The sequence below is a fragment of the Cherax quadricarinatus genome, chromosome 49 (assembly GCF_038502225.1).
Source record: "Cherax quadricarinatus isolate ZL_2023a chromosome 49, ASM3850222v1, whole genome shotgun sequence".
Taxonomy (NCBI): domain Eukaryota; kingdom Metazoa; phylum Arthropoda; class Malacostraca; order Decapoda; family Parastacidae; genus Cherax; species Cherax quadricarinatus.
The window spans coordinates 9,767,348-9,786,178 of record NC_091340.1 but is presented as its reverse complement, the minus strand read 5'-3'; the positions used below and the strand labels follow the sequence as shown (position 1 = coordinate 9,786,178).

The window sequence follows — 18,831 nt, the reverse complement described above, 5'->3', positions numbered from 1 at the left end:
TTATGTTGTTCACTCATCATATTGTGTTGTTCATCCATCATATTGTGTTGTTCACTCATCATATTGTGTTGTTCACTCATCATATTGTGTTGTTCACTCATCATATTGTGTTGTTCACTCATCATATTGTGTTGTTCACTAATCATATTGTGTTGTTCACTCATCATATTGTGTTGTTCACTCATCATATTGTGTTGTTCACTCATCATATTGTGTTGTTCACTCATCATATTGTGTTGTTCACTCATCATATTGTGTTGTTCACTCGTCATATTGTGTTGTTCATCCATCATATTGTGTTGTTCACTCATCATATTGTGTTGTTCATCCATCATATTGTGTTGTTCACTCATCATATTGTGTTGTTCACTCATCATATTGTGTTGTTCACTCATCATATTGTGTTGTTCACTCATCATATTGTGTTGTTCACTCATCATATTGTGTTGTTCACTCATCATATTGTGTTGTTCACTCATCATATTGTGTTGTTCACTCATCATATTGTGTTGTTCACTCATCATATTGTGTTGTTCACTCATCATATTGTGTTGTTCATTCATCATATTGTGTTGTTCACTCGTCATATTGTGTTGTTCATCCATCATATTGTGTTGTTCACTCATCATATTGTGTTGTTCATCCATCATATTGTGTTGTTCACTCATCATATTGTGTTGTTCACTCATCATATTGTGTTGTTCACTCGTCATATTGTGTTGTTCATCCATCATATTGTGTTGTTCATCCATCATATTGTGTTATTCACTCATCATATTGTGTTGTTCACTCATCATATTGTGTTGTTCATCCATCATATTGTGTTGTTCACTCATCATATTGTGTTGTTCACTCATCATATTGTGTTGTTCACTCATCATATTGTGTTGTTCACTCATCATATTGTGTTGTTCATCCATCATATTGTGTTGTTCACTCATCATATTGTGTTGTTCATCCATCATATTGTGTTGTTCACTCGTCATATTGTGTTGTTCATCCATCATATTGTGTTGTTCACTCATCATATTGTGTTGTTCACTCATCATATTGTGTTGTTCATCCATCATATTGTGTTGTTCACTCATCATACTGTGTTGTTCACTCATCATATTGTGTTGTTCACTCATCATATTGTGTTGTTCACTCATCATATTGTGTTGTTCACTCGTCATATTGTGTTGTTCATCCATCATATTGTGTTGTTCACTCATCATATTGTGTTGTTCATCCATCATATTGTGTTGTTCACTCATCATATTATGTTGTTCATCCATCATGTGTTACTCACCCATCATGTGTTACTCACCCATCATAATGTGTTACTCGCCCATCATAATGTGTTACTCAGCCATCATAATGTGTTACTCAGCCATCATAATGTGCTACTCACCTATCATAGTGTGTTACTCACCCATCATAGTGTGTTACTCACCCATTATAGTTTGTTACTCACCCATCATAATGTGTTACTCACTCATCATAATGTGTTACTCAACAAATCACGTGTTACTCGCCCATCATAATGTGTTACTCACCCATCATAGTGTGTTACTCGCCCATCATAATGTGTTACTCGCCCATCATAATGTGTTACTCACCCATCATAATGTGTTACTCAACAAATCATGTGTTACTCACCCAACATAATGTGTTACTCACCCATCATAGTGTGTTACTCACTCATCATAATGTGTTACTCACCCATCATAATGTGTTACTCAACAAATCATGTGTTACTCACCCAACATAATGTGTTACTCACCCATCATAGTGTGTTACTCATCATAATGTGTTACTCACTCATCATAATGTGTTACTCACCCATCATAATGTGTTACTCAACAAATCATGTGTTACTCACCCATCATAATGTGTTACTCACCCATCATAGTGTGTTACTCACTCATCATAATGTGTTACTCACCCATCATAATGTGTTACTCAACAAATCATGTGTTACTCACCCATCATAATGTGTTACTCACCCATCATAGTGTGTTACTCACTCATCATAATGTGTTACTCACCCATCATAATGTGTTACTCAACAAATCATGTGTTACTCACCCATCATAATGTGTTACTCACCCATCATAGTGTGTTACTCACTCATCATAATGTGTTACTCACCCATCATAATGTGTTACTCAACAAATCATGTGCTACTCACCCAACATAATGTGTTACTCACCCATCATAGTGTGTTACTCATCATAATGTGTTACTCACTCATCATAATGTGTTACTCACCCATCATAATGTGTTACTCAACAAATCATGTGTTACTCACCCATCATAATGTGTTACTCACCCATCATAGTGTGTTACTCACTCATCATAATGTGTTACTCACCCATCATAATGTGTTACTCAACAAATCATGTGTTACTCACCCATCATAATGTGTTACTCACCCATCATAGTGTGTTACTCACTCATCATAATGTGTTACTCACCCATCATAATGTGTTACTCAACAAATCATGTGTTACTCACCCATCATAATGTGTTACTCACCCATCATAGTGTGTTACTCACTCATCATAATGTGTTACTCACCCATCATAATGTGTTACTCAACAAATCATGTGTTACTCACCCATCATAATGTGTTACTCACCCATCATAGTGTGTTACTCACTCATCATAATGTGTTACTCACCCATCATAATGTGTTACTCAACAAATCATGTGTTACTCACCCATCATAATGTGTTACTCACCCATCATAGTGTGTTACTCACTCATCATAATGTGTTACTCACTCATCATAATGTGTTACTCAACAAATCATGTGTTACTCACCCATCATAATGTGTTACTCACCCATCATAGTGTGTTACTCACTCATCATAATGTGTTACTCACCGATCATAATGTGTTACTCACCCATCATAATGTGTTACTCACTCATCATAATGTGTTACTCACCCATCATAGTGTGTTACTCACTCATCATAATGTGTTACTCACCCATCATAATGTGTTACTCACCAATCATGTGTTACTCACCCATCATAATGTGTTACTCACCCATCATAGTGTGTTACTCACTCATCATAATGTGTTACTCACTCATCATAATGTGTTACTCAGCAAATCATGTGTTACTCGCCCATCATAATGTGTTACTCACCCATCATAATGTGTTACTCACCCATCATAATGTGTTACTCAACAAATCGTGTGTTACTCGCCCATCATAATGTGTTACTCACCCATCACAATGTGTTACTCATCATAATGTGTTATTCACTCATCATAGTGTGTTACTCACCCATCATAATGTGTTACTCACTCTTCATAACGTGCTATTTACCCATCATTGTGTGTTACTCAAACATCATAATGTGTTACTCACCCATCAGAGTATGTTACTCACCCATCATAGTGTGTTATTCACCCATCATAATGTATTATTCACTCATCATAGTGTGTCACTCACCCATCATAGTGTGTTACTCACTCATCATAATGTGTTACTCACCCATCATGATGTGTTAATTACCCATCATGATGTGTTACTCACCCATCATAGTGTGTTACTCACCCATCCTGATGTGTTACTCACCCATCATAATGTGTTACTCACCCATCATAATGTGTTACTCACCCATCATGTGTTACTCACCCATCATAATGTGTTACTCACCCATCATAATGCGTTACGCACCCATCATAATGCGTTACTCACCCATCTTGGTGTGTTGATCCTTCCAGTCAGGTCTGATGGTCACTCCGTCAACACTGGGTCCCATGGAGGAGAGAAACTGAGGTGTTTCAAACTCCACCTGTGGGAGGAACACTCCACTTGCTTTATCATGCATGACATGTTCTCTGTCTCTGTCTCTCTCTCTCTGTCTGTCTCTCTCTCTCTTTCACAGGGTTTGACAAGGTTAAGATAGGGATCCGTAACTTATTGACAAGCTGTTGACAAATTAAGGATTACTAACTTTATTCACAAGCTAACAGCTGTTACCTACATCACGTGTCTCTCTCTCTCTCTCTCGCTCTCTCTCTCTGTCTATCTGTCTATCTGTCTATCTATCTATCTATCTATCTATCTATCTATCTATCTATCTATCTATCTATCTTTTTATCTATCTATCTATCTTAACACAAGGGTTTTACAAGGTTAGGTTGAGGGTGCCTACCTTTATTTACAAGCTAAGAGCTATTACCTACATTAGCTTTCTCTCTCACTCTCTCACATACATCTAAGATATACATGATAGTTCTTAATATAGATATAAATACCGTAAATAACTCATCTCAGCAGATATTCCTTAAAGTTCATAGGCATAAGTTCATGTTGTTGAGATGATGTTGGTCTTGAAGTGTGAGGTGCTGCTGAACAGAGGAGCAAGTAAGACACATGTGCTGGATTAGGTATCTATCCTGAGGATAAGTTTCACCTGCGTAGTAGGCTTCGTTAGTCGAATATTGAGGGGACAGATTTCCTTATTAACCGTCTCCAGGATGGTAACCACCTCGATACTCGACTGATGAAGTCTGTTGTGTAGGTGAAACGTTTCGGAAATAAAGAAAACCGACAAGTTGATAAATGAGACACTTGTGGAACTTCTGGGTATCTTTGTTCTGGAAACGTTTCGCCAGCCAGTGGATTCTTCTGTCCAATGGAGAGAAAGGTAATCAGTCCCTCATCCCAGGCTGAGAGATTGATTACCTCAAACTCCTCCTCGTCTTCTACCTTTCTCTGCACTGGACTGAAGAAGCCACTGGCTGGCGAAACGTTTTCAGAACAAAGATTCTCAAATGTTGCTCAAGTGTCTCATTCATTCACACTTAAGTGTTGCCACATGAATCTTATTCATCAACCTGTCAGTACTGTATAGTATTACTATAGAATAATATTAATTATGATATAAAGTGCTGTAACACTTGAGTAATATGTAACACTTGAGTAATATGTAACACTTGAGTAGTAAATTTACCCAAGTGTTGCACAAGTATCTTCGTTCTTCGTCATTAAGTGATAATGAACTAAGAAAACCTTTCAGTGGCAACTCAAGATGTGGGTAAAGTGTGTGTTGTTCCATCCTGCGGCTGGAACAACACTGTCCAGTAGTAGTCATGAACTGCTAGACTGGAGGGACGAGTTGGTTGGTTGGATTAGAGAAGGACCTACTTAGCATGGGTCAGCTGCAACGCTTCTCCATTCTTATGATTATAATAAATAACTATCAATGACTGTATGTTTACGTAGAGTATATGACACACCTGGAGGATCTGGTCTACAGTTCGATCACGCAGACAGTGCAGGAGAGCTTCGTAGTGCAGATAGAGGTCCTCTGGGACTTGACAGCCCAGCTGTCTAGCTGCTTGTACTGCATAATAGACAGGTTCTTGCACCGCGGCCCAGGGACTCAGTGCTGACCCAGACATCAAAATAGCTCGCTTGAACAGTCCCGCTCCTGTGACCAAAAGAACTTGTTATTAAAACTAACACCGCGGGTAGCTTTAAAGAAAGAGGTGAGAGTCACTGGAGTAGAGCTGTGGTGGGAAGGATCCAAACACACGTGTGACACCTGGTATGTTTATTTGAAGACGTTTCGCCAACAAGTGGTTTTATCAGTGCAATGCAAACATGATATACGAAGACAGTAAAGAAGAGGTAATTAGTCTCTCAGTCTTCCAGGATAATACACAGAGGTAGCTGAAGGTGAGGCAATCAGTCCCTCAACCTTACAGGACTGTAAATAGACGCAGTCAGTCCCTCAGTTGAAAAGATAAGAACATAAGAACATAAGAAAGAAGGAACACTGCAACAGGCCTACTGACCCATGCGGAGCAGGTCCATGTCCCCCCCCGGATAAGACCAATGACCCACCCCCCGGATTATCCCAATGACCCACCCAGTGGGGTCATCCCCACTCAAGGATGGAGCACTGTACCAGACCCAGCAGCACAAGCTAGTCAGGTCCAACTCACACCCACCCACACCCACTCATGTATTTATCTAATCTATTTTTAAAACTACACAACGTTTTAGCCTCAATAACTGTACTCGGGAGTTTGTTCCACTCATCCACAACTCTATTACCAAACCAGTGCTTTCCTATATCCTTCCTGAATCTAAATTTTTCCAACTTGAAACCATTGCTGCGAGTCCTGTCTTGGCTGGAAATTTTCAGCACACTATTTACATCCCCTTTATTTATTCCTGTTTTCCATTTATACACCTCGATCATATCCCCCCTAATTCTACGCCTTTCGAGAGAGTGCAGATTCAGGGCCTCAGTCTATCCTCATAGGGAAGATTTCTGATACATGGGATCATCTTTGTCATCCTCCTTAGTACGTTTTCCAGAGCATTTATATCCATTCTGTAATACGGTGGCCAGAACTGAGCAGCATAGTCTAAATGAGGCCTAACCAAGGATATATAGAGTTGAAGAACAACCTGAGGACTTCTATTATTTATACTTCTAGATATGAAGCCAAGAATTCTGTTAGCTTTATTGCGAACACTAATGCACTGTTGTCTTGGTTTTAGGTTACTGCTAACCAGAACTCGTAAATCCTTTTCGCAATCGGTAGTATTAAGATCTACATTATTTAGTTTATATGTGGCATGGTTATTTAACTGTCCAACATTTAGAACTTTGCATTTGTCAATATTAAACTGCATCTGCCACTTCTCCGACCATTGCGTCAGTCTATTCAAATCATCCTGGAGTGATCTAATGTCCTCATTAGAATGAATTGGACGGCCTATTTTGGTGTCATCAGCAAACTTGCTTATGTCGCTATTTATTCCCTCATCTATGTCGTTTATGTAAATTGTGAACAACAACGGGCCCAACACTGACCCCTGAGGAACACCGCTTGTGACGTGCCCCCATTCTGATTTCTCCCCATTTATGCAAACTCTCTGCTGCCTATTTGTCAGCCATGCCTCTACCCAGGAAAAAATTTCTCCTATTCCGTGTGCCTTAAGTTTCCTCAATAGCCTCTGATGTGGAACTATCGAAAGCCTTACTGAAGTCCATATACACAATATCATATTCATTACTATGATCTACCTCCTCAAACACCTTAGTGAAAAAAATTAGTAAATTCGTAAGACAGGAACGCCCCTTTGTAAAACCGTGTTGAGATTCATTAATCAATCTGTGCCTGTCAAGATGGCTACGAATTGCTTCGGCAATTATTGATTCCATAAATTTTCCCACTATGGAGGTAAGGCTTATTGGTCTATAGTTCGAAGCCAAGGACCTGTCACCTGCCTTGTAAATAGGTATTACATTTACCATTTTCCACTTATCAGGCACTATGCCAGTTTGTAGTGATATGTTAAAAAGATTAGCCAAAGTTCCTCTTTACATTCCTTTAACACCCTTGCAAACAGTTCATCAGGACCTGGGGATTTGTTAGGTTTTAGTTTCTCTATTTGTCTGAGGACCATGTCACTAGTTACCGCAATCGTACATAGTTTATTATCATCCTGTTCTACGTAATCTATTATTTCAGGAATATCGCTAGTATTTTCCAGGGTGAAAACTGAGAGGAAGTAAGTATTTAGAATTTCACACATATCCTTATCACTGTCAGTGATCTGACCAGAGTTACTCTTAAGTGGGCCAATCTTGTCCCTAATCTTACTTCTGTATACCTGAAAGAACCCTTTTGGGTTAGTCTTTGAATCCCTTGCGACCTTAGCCTCATAATCTCTTTTTGTTTTTCTTATTACTTTCTTTATTTCTCTCTTTAATTGAATATATTGATTTCTTAACTTCCCATCCCCTCTTTTGATATGCCTATATATGCCTCTCTTTTGTCCAATGAGATGTTTTAATCCATTGTTCATTCATTTGGGATCATTTTTGTTAGATCTAATTTCCCTACTCGGAACAGATGTTGGTAAGTAAGACACATGTTAAACAGTTACACTCATACTCAGCTACCACACACTCAACTATCACACACTCAGCTGTCACACACTCAGCTACCACACACTCAACTATCACACACTCAACTATCACACACTCAGCTGTCACACACTCAGCTACCACACACTCAACTATCACACACTCAACTATCACACACTCAACTATCACACTCAGCTATCACACACTCAGCTATCACACACTCAGCTACCACACACTCAACTATCACACACTCAGCTGTCACACACTCAGCTACCACACACTCAACTATCACACACTCAACTATCACACACTCAGCTATCACACACTCAGCTACCACACACTCAACTATCACACACTCAGCTGTCACACACTCAGCTACCACACACTCAACTATCACACACTCAACTATCACACACTCAGCTGTCACACACTCAGCTACCACACACTCAACTATCACACACTCAACTATCACACACTCAACTATCACACACTCAGCTATCACACACTCAGCTATCACACACTCAGCTACCACACACTCAACTATCACACACTCAGCTGTCACACACTCAGCTACCACACACTCAACTATCACACACTCAACTATCACACACTCAGCTATCACACACTCAGCTACCACACACTCAACTATCACACACTCAGCTGTCACACACTCAGCTACCACACACTCAACTATCACACACTCAACTATCACACACTCAGCTACCACACACTCAACTATCACACACTCAACTATCACACACTCAACTATCACACACTCAGCTACCACACACTCAACTATCACACGCTCAACTATCACACACTCAACTATCACACACTCAGCTATCACACACTCAGCTATCACACACTCAGCTATCACACGTTCAGTTATCACACACTCAGCTATCACACACTCAGCTATCACACACTCAGCTATCACACACTCAGCTATCACACACTCAGCTATCACACGTTCAGTTATCACACACTCAGCTATCACACACTCAGCTATCACACACTCAGCTATCACACACTCAGCTATCACACACTCAGCTATCACACACTCAGCTATCACACACTCAGCTATCACACACTCAGCTATCACACGTTCAGCTATCACACACTCAGCTATCACACACTCAGCTATCACACACTCAGCTATCACACACTCAGCTATCACACGTTCAGCTATCACACACTCAGCTGCCACAAACTCAGCTATCACACCCAGCTATCACACACTCAGCTATCACACACTCAGCTATCACACACTCAGCTATCACACACTCAGCTATCACACGTTCAGCTATCACACACTCAGCTATCACACGTTCAGCTATCACACACTCAGCTATCACGCACTCAGCTATCACACACTCAGCTATCACACACTCAGCTATCAAACGTTCAGCTATCACACACTCAGCTATCATGCACTCAGCTATCACACACTCAGCTATCACACACTCAGCTATCACACGTTCAGCTATCACACACTCAGCTGCCACAAACTCAGCTATCACACCCAGCTATCACACACTCAGCTATCACACGTTCAGCTATCACACACTCAGCTATCACGCACTCAGCTATCACACACTCAGCTGCCACAAACTCAGCTATCACACCCAGCTATCACACACTCAGCTATCACACACTCAGCTATCACACACTCAGCTATCACACACTCAGCTATCACGCACTCAGCTATCACATACTCAGCTGCCACAAACTCAGCTATCACACCCAGATATCACACACTCAGCTATCACGCACTCAGCTATCACACACTCAGCTATCACACACTCAGCTATCACATAATCAGCTATCACACACTCAGCTATCACACACTCAACTATCACACACTCAGCTATCACACACTCAGCTATCACACACTCAGCTATCACACACTCAGCTGCCACAAACTCATCTATCACACCCAGCTATCACACACTCAGCTATCACACCCAGCTATTACACACTCAGCTATCACGCACTCAGCTATCACACACTCAGCTATCACACACTCAGCTATCACACACTCAGCTATCACGCACTCAGCTATAACACACACTCAGCTATCACACACTCAACTATCACACACTCAACTATGACTCACTCAGCTATCACACACTCAGCTATCACACACTCAGCTATCACACACTCAGCTATCACACACTCAGCTATCACACACTCAACTATCACACACTCAGCTATCACACACTTAGCTATCACACACTCAGCTATTACACACTCAACTATCACACACTCAGCTATCACACACTCAACTATCACACAATCAGCTATCACACACTCAACTATCACACACTCAGCTATCACACACTCAGTTATCACACACTCAGCTATCACACACTCAGCTATCACACACTCAACTATCACACACTCAGCTATCACACACTCAGCTATCACACACTCAGCTATCACACACTCAGCTATCACACACTCAGCTATCACACACTCAGCTATCACACACTCAGCTATCACACACTCAGCTATCACACACTCAGCTATCACACACTCAACTATCACACACTCAGCTATCACACACTCAGCTATCACACACTCAACTATCACACACTCAGCTATCACACACTCAGCTATCACACATTCAGCTATCACACACTCAACTATCACACACTCAGCTATCACACACTCAGCTATCACACACTCAGCTATCACACACTCAGCTGCCACAAACTCAGCTATCACACCCAGCTATCACACACTCAGCTATCACACCCAGCTATCACACAGTCAGCTATCACGCACTCAGCTATCACATACTCAGCTATCACACACTCAGCTATCACATACTCAGCTATCACATACTCAGCTATCACATACTCAGCTATCACACACTCAGCTATCACACCCAGCTATCACACACTCAGCTATCACATACTCAGCTATCATACACATCGTTCAGAAAAAACGACAAACACTGTGTATATCAGTGTATATGCTGTAATCTGAAAAGAGCATACGCCTTCATATATACAATGAGATGTCTATATATCTCAGTGGATATACAATGAAAGATGTATATATATCTCAGTGTATATACACTGAAAGGTGTATATATATCTCAGTGTATATACACTGAAAGGTGTACATATCTCAGTGTATATACACTGAAAGATATATATCTCAGTGTATATACACCGAAAGGTGTATATATCTCAGTGTATATACACTGAAAGGTGCATATATCTCAGTGTATATACACTGAAAGATATATATCTCAGTGTATATACACCGAAAGGTGTATATATCTCAGTGTATATACACTGAAAGGTGCATATATCTCAGTGTATATACACTGAAAGATATATATCTCAGTGTATATACACCGAAAGGTGTATATATCTCAGTGTATATACACCGAAAGGTGTATATATCTCAGTGTATATACACCGAAAGGTGCATATATCTCAGTGTATATACACTGAAAGATGTGTATATATCTTAGTGTATATACACTAAAAGGTGTATATATCTCAGTGTATATACACTGAAATGTGTATATATATCTCAATGTATATACACTGAAAGGTGTATATATCTCAGTGTATATACACTGAAAGGTGTATATATATCTCAGTGTATATACACTGAAAGGTGTATATATCTCAGTGTGTATACACTGAAAGGTGTATGTATCTAAGTGCATATACACTGAAAGGTGTATATATCTCAGTGTATATATACTGGTAATCATTAAAGGTATTAAAGTATTCCTGACTGATGTTGTACAGGTAACAAGCAGCCTTAATGACCCTCGTGTAGCAGCCTGGCTTCTAAAATTATACCTTTCTTGCTTTGTGAATAGTTGCTGATCCAGGGAACTGGAGCTAGTCTCCCCTTCCTCGGATCAAGCCTCCCATTCTCAGGGCGCTGTAAGACTCTTAAGATACATGTTGAGCAATTTCTATTGAATATAATAATAATAATAATAATAATAATAATAATAATAATAATAATAATAATAATAATAATAATAATAATAATAATAATAATACAAAGCTAAAACATTAACTAATTAAAAGGAATTATATATTTGAAGCAATGGTTCGTTCCCTTTATTTTTCCGAGTACAAAAGCCATGATTAAACTTCAAAAAAAAAAGGCGAATACCCCACATATCCCCACAGCTGTAATTCTAAGCTTCGTTAACTGACAAAATATGAACACATTAACCTCGGGGGTCCGCGGCCCCCAGGGTGGGAACCAATGCTCTGAGAAAGCTGTTCTGTGTTATTTGATTATGGCTATTCAATGAGGAACTCGTGAAGCTGTGTTACACTCATTCTAACATTATTTTTCTTGCTAAAGGTACAAGTTTATTGGTTTATTTATTTTATTATGTGAAGAGATAAGAATGTTTGGGACAAACATCGCCAGGAGTGATGGAGACTCGACCCTCCGTCTCTGCCCAGGTCTTAGTCACATGTTAACTTGTTTAGTTTGAAGACTATCGGCAGCAAATTGAACATTTAGGTCGCGAGTCACCTTAAACAGGGTTTAAAAGTAACTTTGGTGTATTTACCGTGTATATATATTTAGATATACACCTCTGGGTGTATATAAAATATGTAAATTATCATATAACTGTATAACTGCAGGTGAGTATAAAGGATGACCTGCAACGAGACAGTTACCTGGTGAAAGTTCTCTAGGCAGAGTGAGTTGGACCGTAGCCTTCCAGTGAGACACGTAATTGACACCTTCCCTTTCATGAACAGTCCTGTTTAACACTATATATATATGTATATATATATATATATATATATATATATATATATATATATATATATATATATATGTATATATATATATATATATATATATATATATATATATATATATTTTTTTTTTTTTTTTTTTTTTTTTTTTTTTTTTTTATCACACCGGCCGATTCCCACCAAGGCAGGGTGGCCCGAAAAAGAAAAACTTTCACCATCATTCACTCCATCACTGTCTTGCCAGAAGGGTGCTTTACACTACAGTTTTTAAACTGCAACATTAACACCCCTCCTTCAGAGTGCAGGCACTGTACTTCCCATCTCCAGGACTCAAGTCCGGCCTGCCGGTTTCCCTGAATCCCTTCATAAATGTTACTTTGCTCACACTCCAACAGCACGTCAAGTATTAAAAACCATTTGTCTCCATTCACTCCTATCAAACACGCTCAAGCATGCCTGCTGGAAGTCCAAGCCCCTCGCACACAAAACCTCCTTTACCCCCTCCCTCCAACCCTTCCTAGGCCGACCCCTACCCCGAACTCACTGTACCATACAAGCCTACAAAGATCATGCACCCAGCAGAGCTAGATGTTGTACCGTGATCCGAGGACATACGACAGCTAGCTCTCCTGGGTGTGTGATCTTTGTAGGATTGTATGGTCCAGTGGGTTAGAGCGTCCTGAATTTTCGCTCACCATGAGGTGGGCCAAAACGATATGGGTTCGAGTCCTCGGCTAGTCGCAGTGTTGTTATTGATATATACACAGGTGACACACGACCTTCATTAATCTTGCATTACAATATAATCCTTAAAACTAGATGCCATTCTCTCTCTTGGAGAGATTGCAGTCACTGGTACCTATATACCACAGCCCTGGGCTGTAATGCACTGTTGGATCAAGGTTAAGGTCTGGATCCCGGACAGGCTCCCATATAACATTGCCAAATTTCATCTCTGTGTGTTTTCACCTATGTCGACAGCATGAAGAAGGCAGATAGGAAGCTATGAACAACCTCATCACCTTATTTGAGGCTCATGTGACTTACAGCTCACCTAACTCACAACTTACGTAACCGAATACACACAAACTTACCTGCAGCAGCTGGAGAAATAACCAAAAAGTTTAGACAGGCTGCTCCTGGGCCATGGCCCATGACTGTAACGTGTCCTGGGTCTCCTCCGAAGCGGACTATGTTCTCCTGGACCCAGTGGAGGGCCGCCAGCTGGTCCATAAGGCCATAGTTGGCCACTGTGGCCCGCCCAACGGGGTCTACATTAGGATTAAAGAAGCCTGAAATACAGACGGTGAATAGTTAGTGATTATAACGAAGGTACTGGTAGCAAAAAGTACTGATAAAGTATTTAAAGTATTTAAGTACTTGATTAAGTACTCTCGTAGTGAAGCTTTAAGTGACTTTCCACAACCATTTAAGAGTTTAAAGCCAAAAATTATTTCACGGAGCTACCAGTGGCTAGTTACTAGTAGCTATTGTTACCGTGCTACCTGCAACTAGCTACTGTTACTTAGTAACCAGTAGCTAGATACTGTTACTTAGTAACCAGTAGCTAGCTGCTGTTACCTAGTTGCCAGTAGCTAGCTACTGATACCTGGTTACCAGTAGCTAGCTACTGATACCTGGTTACCAGTAGCTAGCTACTGGTACCCAGTTACCTGTAGCTACCTACTGTTACCTAGTTACCAGCAGCTAGCTACTGTTACCTTGTTACCAGTAGCTACATACTGTTACCTAGTTACCCGTAGCTAGCTACTGTTACTTAATAACCAGTAGCTAGCTACTGTTACCTAGTTACCAGTAGCTAGTTACTGTTAGTTATTAGTAGTTAAAATCGTTTATGAATAACCAGAAGTTCTGCTTAGCAATGGTAACTTAAAAGAAACACTAGTAGTTAGTGGTACAAAGTTCGTGTTAGACATTAGAGAAAACTAGTTAATTAGTCTAGCCTCTAGCACCGCCGGGGAGGCAATGACATGGTGACGAGCAAACATGATGAGAAACATGAGGAGAAAAAGGCATGGCTGGAAAGTAACGTGACGAGGAAAAGACATGAGACTGAGACATGATGAGAAAGAGGATGAGAAAAAGGACAGGATGAATAACATGCATTATGAGAAACAGATTTGTCGGGAAGCAGACAGGATGAGAAACAACCATGATGGAAAACAGATGATGGGAAAGAGACATGATGAGAAACAGACATGATAAGCAACAGTGAGAAACAGACATGATAAGCAACAGTGAGAAACAGACAGCAGAATCCTACAGGATGAGAAAAACAAAAATGCGCCTACAAGGAAACGTCACTGAAGACGTTTCGCCCACCTTAGTGGCTATATAAAGACCAGCGTATATATTATTTTTTATTAAGACATCGGCCGCTTTCCACCAAGGCAGGGTGACCAGAAAAAGAAAATCTTTCATCATTATTCACTCCATCACTGTCTTGCCAGAAGGGTGCTTTACACTACAGTTTTTAAACTGCAACATTAACACCCCTTCATCAGAGTGCAGACACTGTACTTCCCATCTCCAGGACTCAAGTCCGGCTTGCTGGCTTCCCTGAATCATTTCATAAACGTTACCTTGCTCACACTCCAACAGCACGTCAAGTCTTAAAAACCATTTGACTCAATTTGCTCCTAACACGCTCACGCATGCTTGCTGGAAGTCCAAGCCCATTGCACACAAAACTACCTTCACCCCCTCCCTCCAACCTATCCTAGGGCGACCCCTACCCCGCCTTCCCTCCACTACAGATTAATACACTCTCGAGGTCATTCTGATTTGTTCCATCCTCCTTGCATGTCCGAACCACCTCAATAACTCCTCCTCAGCCCTCTGGCTAATAGTTTTGGCAATCCTGCAACCCATCCTAATTTCCAAACAACGAATTCTCTGTATAATGTTCACACCACACATTGCCCTCAGACATGACATTTCCATTGCCTCCAGCCTTCTCCTTGTTACAACATTCACCACCCATGCTTCACACCCAGATATATATATATATATATATATATATATATATATATATATATATATATATATATATATATATATATATATATATATATATATATATATATATATATATATATAGAGATATATATATATATATATATATATATATACATATATATATATATATATATATATATATATATATATATATATATATATATATATATATATATATATATATATATATATATACATATACATACATATGTATATACATGTATATATGAAAAAAATTTCATGATATAAATTATTCTTTCAATATTTTGTTCTTTATTTATATAGTTTTTAAATTGGACTAATGTAGTGAGCTTAACCACTGTCTCGCATTGATGGTGGTAGTGGTGTCAGTGGTGCATTGATGGTGGTAGTGGTGTCAGTGGTGCATTGATGGTGGTAGTGGCGTCAGTGGTGCATTGATGGTGGTAGTGGTGTCAGTGGTGCATTGATGGTGGTAGTGGTGTCAGTGGTGCATTGATGGTGGTAGTGGTGTCAGTGGTGCATTGATGGTGGTAGTGGTGTCAGTGGTGCATTGATGGTGGTAGTGGCGTCAGTGGTGCATTGATGGTGGTAGTGGTGTCAGTGGTGCATTGATGGTGGTAGTGGTGTCAGTGGTGCATTGATGGTGGTAGTGGTGTCAGTGGTGCATTGATGGTGGTAGTGGTGTCAGTGGTGCATTGATGGTGGTAGTGGCGTCAGTGGTGCATTGATGGTGGTAGTGGTGTCAGTGGTGCATTGATGGTGGTAGTGGTGTCAGTGGTGCATTGATGGTGGTAGTGGTGTCAGTGGTGCATTGATGGTGGTAATGGTGTCAGTGGTGCATTGATTGTGGTAGTGGTGTCAGTGGTGCATTGATGGTGGTAGTGGTGTCAGTGGTGCATTGATGGTGGTAGTGGTGTCAGTGGTGCATTGATGGTTGTAATGGTGTCAGTGGTACATTGATGGTGGCAGTGGTGTCAGTGGTGCGATGATGGTGGTAGTGGTGTCAGTGGTGCATTGATGGTGGTAGTGGTGTCAGTGATGCATTGATGGTGGTAGTGGCGTCAGTGGTGCATTGATGGTGGTAGTGGTGTCAGTGGTACATTGATGGTGGCAGTGGTGTCAGTGGTGCATTGATTGTGGTAGTGGTGTCAGTGGTGCATTGATGGTGGTAGTGGTGTCAGTGATGCATTGATGGTGGTAGTGGCGTCAGTGGTGCATTGATGGTGGTAGTGGTGTCAGTGGTACATTGATGGTGGCAGTGGTGTCAGTGGTGCACTGATGGTGGTAGTGGTGTCAGTGGTGAATTGATGGTGATAGTGGTGTCAGTGGCGCATTGATGGTGCTAGTAATGTCAGTGGTACATTGATGATGGCAGTGGTGTCAGTGGTGCACTGATGGTGGTAGCGGTGTCAGTAGTGAATTGATGGTGGTAGTGGTGTTAGTGGTGCATTGATGGTTGTAGTGATGTCAGTGGCGCATTCATGGTGGTAGTGGTGTCAGTGGCGCATTGATGGTGGTTGCGGTGTCAGTGGTGCATTGATGGTGGTAGTGATGTCAGTGGCGCATTGATGGTGGTAGTGGTGTCAGTGGTGCATTGATGGTGGTAGTGGCGTCAGTGGTGCATTGATGATGGTAGTGGTGTCAGTGGTGCATTGACGGTGGTAGTGGCGTCAGTGGTGCATTGATGGCGGTAGAGGTGTCAGTTGTGCATTGATGGTGGTAGTGGTGTCAGTGGTGAATTGATGGTGGTAGTGGTGTCAGTGGTGCATTGATGGTGGTAGTGATGTCTGTGGTGCATTGATGATGGTAGTGATGTCAGTGGTGCATTGATGGAGGTAGTGGTGTCAGTGGTGAATTGATGGTGGTAGAGGTCTCTGTGGTGCATTGATTGCGGTAGTGGAGTCAGTGGTGCATTGATGGTGGTAGAGGTCTCTGTGGTGCATTGATTTTGGTAATGGTGTCAGTGGTGTATTGATGGTGGTAGTGGTGTCAGTGGTGCATTGATGGTGGTAGAGGTCTCTGTGGTGCATTGATGATGGTAGTGATGTCAGTGGTGCATTGACGGTGGTAGTGGTGTCAGTGGTGCATTGATGGTGGTAGTGGTGTCAGTGGGGCATTGATGGTGGTAGTGGTGTCAGTGGCGCATTGATGGTGGTAGTGGTGTCAGTGGTGCATTGATAGTGGTAGTGGTGTCTGTGGTGCATCGATTTTGGTAGTGGCGCATTGATGGTGGTAGTGATATCAGTGGCGCATTGATGGTGGTAGTGGTGTCAGTGGTACATTGACGGTGGTAGTGGTGTCAGTGGTGCATTGATGGTGGTAGTGATGTCTGTGGTGAATTGATGATGGTAGTGATGTCAGTGGTGCATTGATGGGGGTAGTGGTGTCAGTGGTGCATTGATGGTGGTAGTGGTGTCAGTGGTGCATTGATGGTGGTAGAGGTCTCTGTGGTGCATTGATTGCGGTAGTGGTGTCAGCGGTGCATTGATGGTGGTAGAGGTCTCTGTGGTGCATTGATTGTGGTAATGGTGTCAGTGGTGTATTGATGGTGGTAGTAGTGTCAGTGGTGCATTGATGGTGGTAGAGGTCTCTGTGGTGCATTGATTTTGGTAATGGTGTCAGTGGTGTATTGATGGTGGTAGTGGTGTCAGTGGTGCATTGATGGTGGTAGAGGTCTCTGTGGTGCATTGATGATGGTAGTGATGTCAATGGTGCATTGACGGTGGTAGTGGTGTCAGTGGTGCATTGATGGTGGTAGTGGTGTCAGTGGTGCTTTGATGGTGGTAGTGGTGTCAGTGGTGCATTGATGGTGGTAGTGGTGTCAGTGGTGCATTGATAGTGGTAGTGGTGTCTGTGGTGCATCGATTTTGGTAGTGGCGCATTGATGGTGGTAGTGATATCAGTGGCGCATTGATGGTGGTAGTGGTGTCAGTGGTACATTGACGGTGGTAGTGGTGTCAGTGGTGCATTGATGGTGGTAGTGATGTCTGTGGTGAATTGATGATGGTAGTGATGTCAGTGGTGCATTGATGGGGGTAGTGGTGTCAGTGGTGCATTGATAGTGGTAGTGGTGTCAGTGGTGCATTGATGGTGGTAGAGGTCTCTGTGGTGCATTGATTGCGGTAGTGGTGTCAGTGGTGCATTGATGGTGGTAG

The 18,831-nt window shown here is 41.3% G+C and overlaps 1 protein-coding gene across 1 annotated transcript in view; it reads right to left on the bottom strand.

The window, feature by feature from the left end:
- The window catches only part of LOC128696944 (neuroligin-4, X-linked-like), a 156,353-nt gene that overhangs the window by 31,357 nt on the left and 106,165 nt on the right, over positions 1-18,831 (bottom strand). Inside the window, exons 3-5 of the mRNA XM_070095182.1 lie at positions 13,750-13,947; positions 5,245-5,438; positions 3,698-3,794 (exon numbers count right to left, since the gene is read on the bottom strand). Coding sequence (XP_069951283.1) covers positions 3,698-3,794; positions 5,245-5,438; positions 13,750-13,947 — 489 coding nt within the window. The remainder of the gene's footprint in view (positions 1-3,697; positions 3,795-5,244; positions 5,439-13,749; positions 13,948-18,831) is intronic.